General features: G+C 36.4%; 2 protein-coding genes across 2 annotated transcripts; one reads left to right on the top strand and one right to left on the bottom strand.

Annotated features, from left to right (window-relative positions):
* Positions 1-3286: 3286 nt before the first annotated feature.
* On the top strand, positions 3287-4485 carry LOC110600889 (ethylene-responsive transcription factor RAP2-3). Its single transcript, XM_021737803.2, has 2 exons — positions 3287-3594; positions 3747-4485. Exons 1-2 carry the CDS (start codon positions 3390-3392, stop codon positions 4349-4351), a joined length of 810 nt encoding a protein of 269 aa, XP_021593495.1. The 5' UTR covers positions 3287-3389; the 3' UTR covers positions 4352-4485.
* A 4762-nt stretch (positions 4486-9247) lies between these two features.
* LOC110601487 lies at positions 9248-9550 on the bottom strand. The gene has a single exon (XM_021738637.1). The coding sequence runs from the start codon at positions 9548-9550 to the stop codon at positions 9248-9250; it is 303 nt and encodes a 100-aa protein (XP_021594329.1).
* Between the last annotated feature and the right edge of the window lie 245 nt (positions 9551-9795).

The following is a 9795-nucleotide window of genomic DNA, read 5'->3' as shown; positions in this document are numbered from 1 at the left end:
TGTTCTGTCTGTATGAGAGAGAGTTATGATATGTCTGAGTATTATTTTTTTCTTTTCTTTGTTTATTCATTAATCCAATTTCTGTTTTCAAGTTCTCTACATTTCTTTGCATTCAAGAGCTACGCATTAAGGAACTACTTGGCGGCGGACTCAAGTACTTTGCAGTTGGCACATAATTCTTTTTTTTTTTTTTCCGAAAAATAATATTCCTTCAAAAAAGCTCGAGAGCTCAAAATACAAACACCAAGCCACAAAATAAAAACTCTATGGCCCTCACAAACATAAAAAACTAAGCCCATCAAGAAGCCCAAAAACAAGAGTATAGACCCAAAAAAAAAAATTAAAACCCTAGGCGCAGGAGAGAAAGCAAAACAAACTTGCCGCCGTAAGGCTAACGTCGAAGAAGAAGCCAAGATGGTTGCCACAAAACAGAGAAGGAGACATATTGAAGCTCATACAATCCAAACAAGCGGCTTCTTCACCCATTGAAGGACCAAAGAACTTAATAGCAGAACCGAAACGTGGCTAAAACTTCGTCCAAGCTGTGAAGAGTCCACCGAGAAGGGCTCTTCGGCACTGTAAGCCTTAGGATCGACCTTTCAAGAAATAAATCTTAAAGCGAAGAGATCCCCGAGATTCTCATCAAAGAAGAAAACTTGAAACTCTCTTTCACAGCCAATATAGGTAGATCTCTTTCTGAAGCACCACAGACAAAGACGGGTGAAAAACCAGGGGAGAAAAATAGATGTCGTCAAGATCTGAGTCTTCTCTTCTTACCGGAGCATCTTGAGATGAGGAAGGATTAACTCACCTGCATGCAATATGAACACAAAGAACAAAGAAAAGCAAAAAACAAAACAGATCTAAAGATATCCCTTGCAAAATGTACGGATCTGCAACCCAACAAAAGGAGCTGATTATTTATATACAAAACCATACCTAATAGCTAGTGAATTAGTTATATTCTTTCCTGTGCTTCAAATGTTTCATTTCTTTAATTACTCTCTCTTTCTCACACATGTCGTACGAGGGAGCGCATGCATGTTTGATCCTTATTACCTGATTATAATAGTATTTAGATTTTTTGTATTTAATAGAATTGGGTTCTGCCAATTTATTCCAGCTTAATTTATCAACTAAAATGGATTATTACTTTATTAGGACTTCATGAGCATCGGATAAATGTGATCAGAGTCGGAGATGTTTTCGCCACTTCACAAATTTAGCAAAGCTTAATCTCAGGGGCAAACTTCAGAGTTCTTGGATGGTTAACCCCCTTGCAGATTGGGTCACCAATTGAACCATGTAATACAGAATGATAATAATAAAAATAATAAATGGAAAATTCAGGAGATATATATAGGTGAAATGAATTGGGTGGCTAGGGGTTGCAATGGCGCTTGCAAAGATGCAACTTGCAAGTACAAATCGTGCATAGTAGATAGTACTTTCACTGTTGTTGTTCTTTTAGTACTTTCGCTGTTGTTACGAGTCCATATATAATGGCGCCCTTTTGCCAATTACAGGAATTATGACGTAGACTTTTGGCAAATATAGGTGCCACCTAAGGCTGACACTGGAAATCAGAGCTGGATTCTTGATTTTGGGGCCATCTTATCAATGGGTAAGCTATTTTTAGTTACCCAATTCATTTTAATAGCACTAAAAATTCATTATTTATTTAAAAAGAAAATCAGTAAATATAAATATACATACTGGGTCTGATCCATAGTGTGTTGGTTGGTGTGAGCTACTAGAGACAAATTCCGTATAGGTTAAAATGGCTTGTAGCTATGACCTGGAATAACCACTCCAGAAAGGAGCCAGAGTAAAATGGTCAGCCAAAATAAGGTTTAAATGCCAAATGATTATATCAGAGATTTGTTTGTGGGCTAGGGGGGCCACGTGAGTGGTGAGAAAATGTAGACTTGGAAGTCAGAAGCTGACAAGGTCTCTTCCCATTTCAGCCCAAAAAGCCTGCAAGGCCCTCGTGCGTGATGCAATATTAGCTTCTACCACTTCGTCACCCATTTCCTCTAAGGGCAATGCTTATCTTAATGGGTTGTTCCTTTCTGTATAAGCCCATAGCTAAACCACTTGCTATCTCCAGGATTTTCTGCAGCCCAAATCCCCTTTTGCAGCTAAAACCTCTGCAAATTGCATTGCAAGGCATTTGAGGGCCTATCTCATACATCTACCTACTGGCTGTTCTTCAATACGTACAAGAACACGGATCATAAAAGATTACCCTTTACACTTACTCGTTTGTCTTTTGCTCTTTAAAATGAAAAAGATTAAATCTCATTCCCATTTCCTTTGCCGACTCCATATTTGACATAATTCATCATGATTGCTTTCCTTCTTTTTTTCTTAAGGGCAATAAATGCATTTTGCTTATTAAAATATCAAAAAAATATATATTTAAAAATTGTATTGTTCAATAAAATTTCATGGGTCGATTGAAAGTTCAATATTAAATAATAATCGGTAATAATTTTAGTAATTTTTATTATTAAAAATAAATAATCTAAAAAAGACAGCTTTTTGCATGGCATATGATTAGCAAATTTTAATGCCTTACATGTGTTAATAAAATTTGTATGCTTCCATTACACAGTTTAGTCATTAGAGCAATTCAGATATCAAAGCCAATCTTCCAATTGAAATACATCTAAATTTACTAAAATTTTCCATTAATTTATATATAGAATTTCAGAAGTAATGCATTTTGCCAATCCAAACATACATTGGTTTTCTGTATTATTTTGAATAGGATTCATTGCAATTTGCAAATTTAATTGTTAGAAAGAATTTTTTTTTTTTTTTCAAAACAAGCATTATTTTAAATAGTATTAAAAATGTTTTCTAATTAAATACGTATATCAATATAATTTTAAATATTTTAACGAATTTCAACAGTAATTCTAGCAGCGACAGCAAGTAAATTCTAAAGTCCCCCTGCCACTGGGCGGTTTTAATTTTGGGAACTACAACTCCTCATTGACGTGCGTTACACCAAATAATCAGCACAATTTCCTCTTCCCAGTTAGAGAAAGCCACGTCAACACACCTGTCACTGGATAATGTGGTTCCAACTGGTAAAAATCACTTTTCTTTTTTCCCACCCCTGGTAAAAATCCTACTATCAAATAAACCTGATCAGCGATCCCACGTCTCTCGCTGATCTCCCATGGCCTTTTTTTTCTGATTGTATCTCCACCGTCCGATAAAAATCCCAAAAACGACAAACATCACCCAGAAAACGTTTGAGAGCTCTTGTCTTGTTCTGGTAGATTGGTTGTAACCGTCGATCTATAAAAGCAGACCCTCTCTTTTCCCTTTGTCTCTCACTTGAATGAACACACACGCCCTACTTCTCTCTTGGAAACATGTGTGGTGGTGCTATTATCTCCGATTTCGTTGCCGTCAAACGAAGCCGGCGATGGAACGCCGAGGATCTCTGGTCTGAGCTTGACACCTTCTCTGACTTTCTTGGTCTGGACTATCCTAATAATGCTAATAAAGACCAGATATCTACCCAGCTGGATCTTAAACTCCCTGAAAAACAAAAGGAGCAACAGCTGCTCAGCCAAGGTAACCATTTTCTCTATTTTATCTGTGTAATGGGTAAGCGTATCTGCCTTTGGTTTTATTGCATGATTTTTTGTTTGTTTATTTATCTGATTTAAAAAAAAAAATTTAACTATTGAGAGCAATAGTTTAAATGTTTCTTTCTACAATTTTAGTGGCCATCGGCAGTGAGAAGTCTGAGAAGACTACCACTGCAACGGAAGGGAACAAGAGTCAGAGAATTCGCAAGAATATTTACAGAGGAATAAGGCAAAGGCCATGGGGGAAATGGGCTGCTGAGATCAGAGACCCACACAAGGGTGTCCGTGTCTGGCTCGGGACTTATAATACAGCTGAAGAAGCCGCCCGAGCGTACGATGAGGCAGCCAAGCGCATCCGTGGCGACAAGGCTAAGCTCAATTTTGGGCAGTCACCATCCCCACCACCACCTCAAGCTACAAGTGCATCTCCGACGGTACCACCACCATCAAAGAAGCGGTGCCTTATCGCTTCTGAGATGACTGCTGCTGGCTTCCAAACCTGCAGCGTGCCAGCACCGCCACCATACATGGGTGTTGGCGTCGGATACCAAAAAGAATTGGGCAGTGAATGTGAGCTGAAAGAACAAATCTCAAGCCTAGAGACGTTTCTGGAATTGGAGCCAGAGCAGATGGTGGCTCAGCTGAGTGGAAGCAGCTGTGAGACAAGCGAGTCGGTGGACCTGTGGATGCTGGATGACCTGGTGAGCCATCATCAGAACCAGCGCCAGCTTTCTTTTTAAAGTAAATAATAAATAAAGTAAATGTGGCAAGCGGTGGTTGTGTTTAGGGTTTTAATGGTACTGTGTTTATGTTTGATGCTTCCTTGTTTAAGATGGTTTTAATTATAGATTGAACTGGTTTTGCTCGAGACTAATTACTTTTTAATATCGGCTTCTGTTTCTCTCTCTCTTTCAATTGCATTTATTTTCTTACTTAATTGTCGCTTGCAGTATTATTTTCCTTCGTCATTTTTTAGATTTTTTTTTCTGTTTATTAATTTTCAATAAATTAAATAATAATATTATACAGCAAAAAGTATGTAATTATTTTTTTAATGAATAAAATTTTAAATTTGAGAATATTTTTATTATTTAACACTTTAAAATAAATAAAAATTAATCATAATTAATTTTTTTTTCTCTCTCAAAAAGTCTAAAATTCATGCCCGTGATGTTTGGTAATGTGTGTCAGTATTCTATAGTTTGTCAAATTATTGTACTCATAAATTAATGTCTATATTAATTATTATAGCAAAAATGATATATAATTAATACATGCAACAAAGGATATATAAGCAAGCAATAAAAATTTGGAAAGAGGAATTCTGTTTTATGAATCCATTCAATGCTAAAACTAATTAATACTTATCTTCTGAGAAGTAGTTTGCCCTCTTTGTGTTATATTCTTAATTTAATATAAAAAAACGAATAAAATCTTAAGCAAATTGGTTCAGAAGGTTAACTTGGCGTGCTAATTAACAAAACTTAGAAGAATCCTTATGATTAGTAGCGGCGAAGGACAAAAAAAAAAATTATTAAGGAGGCTTTATTAGTTTTTGTCTGAAACTAGATGTATTCTCTTAGCTTTGCATTGACTCAGTGCTGCATGGACCCTGGCTAGTTCATATATAAGGAGAAGTGAATTCCAAGTACAGATAAGATAGACAAGGGCTTTACATCTTTTTGGTGGTATTTAAACTGCCTGACAGGAAAGGAAGGTCCCCCTCCCCTCCCCGCGCCACATTGAATACTAGTACAGTGCATGCACCCACAAATCTCAAGTTTCCTTTGCAGATGGTGTGATTTCTTGACTATATCATATGCCAATGGCCTTGCCTATCTATACTATTGTTCTTTTGTGGTTGCTGGATAAGTTCCAGACACTACTCTCACTACTTAACAGTCAACACTACTACTAATACTGCTCACTTTGAAATTCACGGTTAGCCATTTTGAAACGTTGGTCCAATTTGACTTGGAGAGAAGCTGATCGTACACTCAGCTACAACATATTTCTTTCCCTCTAATAAAAAGCCTATGACCATTACAAGACTTGCTTCGAAGACTCTAAATTTATTATATAAGTGAGGTCTGCTTTATAAATTAATTTAGAATTATAATTTCGGTATGATTAATTTCAATTTGCTTCGAGGGCTCTAAATTTATTACATAGGTGAAATCTGCTTTTATAAATTATTCTGTTTAATTTGATTAACTGTTATTAAAAGAAAATAATAAATTCAAACAAGATTGATGTTTGAATAGATAAGTTTAATTTAAGGGATCCATGTTTAGTCTCTAAATCTCAATTCTAATTCAATTCTAAAAAGCATTAACAAGATCTAGTATCACTTCTAATTCTAATTATATAATTTCGAGATTTGACAATAAAAGGTATTCTTAACTGTTCGGTATGATAAATTTGACTTAATTTCAATATTATAGGAAAACCCACCTGACCGTGCATTAAAAAAAAAAGAGTAAATTATACATTCATTCATAGTGTCGCATCGTGAAAAAAAAAAATCTTGCAAAAGGGTCGAAAAGATGTGGGGAAGAGGAAGGTGAAGCAAGCAACAATATTTAAAATTGACAAACAGTTGCATATCAAAATCAATCACCCAGATCAGAATCAATTGGAATATAAATATAATATAAAATCATATGTTGGATTAGATTGATAATATGTATTTTAAGTAGGGATTAGTGGAGAAAGCAAGACTAAGAAATTAAATAACGGTGTATTCATACAATTCATAATTGAAGATGCATGAACCAAAACCGAATGTGCAACCGCTACACTCCAAGTGGGATTTCCTTAAAAAATGATAATTTTCTTGAAAGAGATCATCCATCCTCTTTTCTTTTTGTCTTCCATAATCTATTGCTCAGTGTGACTTGAGTATATATATATATGTATATATTTTAAATCGAGATTGTGTCAGCTGACTCCCACTCATTTATGCGACAAAACTCATCGTTACTACAACTTGTTTGTTAATAATAACTTGGTGCAAATTCATAGCACCTTATTGTGCCTTGAAGAAGAAAGGATGGTCCTACCACCGCCACTTGCCACTGGAAATTCCTTTTAGCCAATAATCCTTTTTTTTTTTTTCCTTCTTTTTAAATAAAAGGCCAACCATCTAGCATGTTTCAAGTGAAAATTAAACTAACAGGCAACCGAAGCTTCATAAAGCAGAGTTTGGCTGCGCAATCAAATACATTTTTATTCATCAATTTTCAACAAAAGAAGAAAAAAGAAAAAGGCAAATTCATTGCTTCTCCATCGTGTTGATATGGACTCGATCATGTCATAATCTCTTTGACGTTTTGATCATTGATGGCGGCCATGAATCCAAACCAGCGAAATTTGGTACATGAAACTAGGCCCAGCCACAATTCAAGATAGACTCAATATCCAATCAGGTTGGTGTCGGTCACCGTTTTCTGAAAACTCGGATTGATCGGGTACCCAGGCTAGGAGAGTCAATTACAGTTCACCTAACAGCTTTTGAATTGAACCCATCCAAAAAATATCCATCCGATTCAGCCTGATTTTTCAACAAAACATTTCAAATCATATTCTATGGCACACCCCAATGGCTCCCCGTGACTAACCCTCCTCCCCTCTAAAAATCAGCAGAATCGCCCAATTTCCCCCTTTTAATTACGTATACTCATTCGTAAATTTTTATGCAGTTTTCACTTATTATAATTAAAGCCTACATGTATAACATTTCTACATAATGTTTACCCAGTATACATGTGTGTGTGTATATATATATATAAACACAGAGATCTTGATGTAAAATAACAATTATATTTTTATAATAATAAAAAAATCAGCCTATTCAAATGAAGACCAAACTGGCTAACCAAAACCAAAATTGTCGGGAACAAAATCGCTAAAAACCGGCTCTAGATGGTATCTTCAGTTTTGGATCGGGCATAGCTAGCTTCACCCCCCATAGAAATCCTACATTCTTAAAGCCCCTGGAAAAAAAAATCCACCTTTCTACAATAACATCATCATATAAAGGTTTTCAGCTGTGAAAAGCATGTAGCCAACGAATACAGAGATACCTGACCTTTATTGGATTTCACTAGACATCATCCATTGCTCTGTTAATCTGTAGCTACACTCTCTATGATCGGATCCATCTAGCACATTAAAAAATCTCACTTCTGACAGCACAACCATTCTTTGGGAGAGAAGCCACTACATTCCTCTTTCCATGTCCATAAGAATATCTATTTGCTGAACATGTTCAATCTTAAAGTTCAAAACCTCCAGTCCACAAAGTCATTCCCAGTGATGAAACGACCTCAATTGCATTACCAGCCAGTACAACCCCAATAATGTGTCTAGCAATGCTAAATACCAACTCTTGGCTAAAACGTCAGAGCGACAAAATAATTAATTTTCTTCTAGGATTTAGGAGGTTCATGTCAGTAGTTCTCTAAAATGAATGTGGTGCAGTATGCTGCATCAACATAAGAAGGATTTGCTTCTACACAGCATTTACAATTTACCTGATAGTATCTAGTCTTCAGAGACAATTAAGATTACCCAAAGAGGATGACAATGAATAACAAGAGAATCATCTAGGATATAACAACAAAGAGTATGTAAGGAAACAGACATCAAAGAAAGGCTAAAGTAACCAAGATGAATAGTTGATGAGCAAGATAAAAGAAGCAAAAGGGAGAACATTAAGGAGGCATCAAATTTTCAAAATTGACATGTTTGTCTGTGATTGAGACAGAAGCATGGAAAGAAACAATTTACAGCATATGAGAAACAAAAGGATGAAGAGACAGCAGAGCAATTTGGTTAATATAAGAAACACAGAAGTACCACTGCATATTCATGCAATACAGGACAACCGAAAACTCAAAACTAGAGACACTTCATAAAAGGTAATCCATGGAACATTATCAGTCTCCCATCCATCATACAACTTTGTATCGACAATATCCTTTACATGAACAACACACAAATACCAGGCACCATCTCCATCTAACAAATGCATTTCAATATCTATCCACCTTAACAGCCAACATCATAAAGCTAGTCATGAGAGAAAAAGTAGCAATTCATCAAAGCTTCATGATATTCAAACTTAAATCAACTATAATTGCAATCAAAATAAATGAAGACGCCATGAAACAAGAACGATGAAATAGATAAACAAGAACACCACCTAGATTATAAAAAAATTGAGACTACATGTATCTCAGTCACAATACCATCCCAAGATAATATGTCATTATCAATCTAAAATCTCAACAGAGTTATAATATCATGAAATTACTGTTCCATGTTATTATAGGGAACGAATACATAAGTTGCCATCTGTCACTGGCTAAAATGTGAAACCAAGGACCTCCCTTGTCAAGTAACCAAATGGACACAGCACATCACTGGGTAAATCAAGTAATAAAACAAAAATAAAATGCGGCATCCTATCAATAAATTGAAACAATGTGGATAAATATATATACAATATGTGCATTACATGAGGGAAGAAAGTTAAGAGCAAATAGCATATGATATCATACCACAATTAATATACAATAACTATTAGCCAATTCATTTCCCTTCATTCGTAAATTGCAATATCACTTACCAATTTAGCAAACGGATGCCAATCTCATAGGAACCTTCTCTCCCTCAGCATCATCAATTCCATCGGCCATGATCCTCACAACCTTCTCAAACGCAAAATGCGTGCAAGTTGACAAGGCAATCCAATAAATCACCTCATAAATGAACCCATAAGCAAACTCAGATGATGACGACCACGACCACTCGTCCCAATTTTGTCCGCCAAATCTGTCAAAATTCCACCCTCTGCCACCGCCCCAACTTCCACCAGCCCCACCAAGCAGACCATTACCGTCACCATCACCACCAAAACCCGATATAGTCGCCATCATCCTCGTAGTCTCCGCTGCCGCAAGATCGCCGCCTCGTCCGTCGCTTTCAGCGAAGAAGAGTCCGGCGAGCGGTTTTATGCGAATTAGATGTGACCGGCGGAGGAGCTAGCGCGTCCAAAATAACATCGGCGCTTTGGAGGAACCTACCGGAGAGAGCACAGTTGCCATTGGAGATGCAAATTTGTCGGTGGAGTAGTGAATTCGAAAATCCTACCCCTTGTTGTGTGACTTCGATTACCGTA

Source organism: Manihot esculenta, chromosome 15, assembly GCF_001659605.2.
Source record: "Manihot esculenta cultivar AM560-2 chromosome 15, M.esculenta_v8, whole genome shotgun sequence".
Lineage (NCBI taxonomy): Eukaryota > Viridiplantae > Streptophyta > Magnoliopsida > Malpighiales > Euphorbiaceae > Manihot > Manihot esculenta.
This window is presented reverse-complemented; position numbering and strand designations above follow the sequence as displayed.

Coding starts and splice junctions, on each gene's coding strand:
- LOC110601487 (XM_021738637.1), bottom strand. CDS start 9,550: ATGGCGACTATATCGGGTTTTGGTGGTGATGGTGACGGTAATGGTCTG.
- LOC110600889 (XM_021737803.2), top strand. CDS start 3,390: ATGTGTGGTGGTGCTATTATCTCCGATTTCGTTGCCGTCAAACGAAGC. Junction 3,595..3,746: donor GCAACAGCTGCTCAGCCAAG/GTAACCATTTTC, acceptor CTACAATTTTAG/TGGCCATCGGCAGTGAGAAG.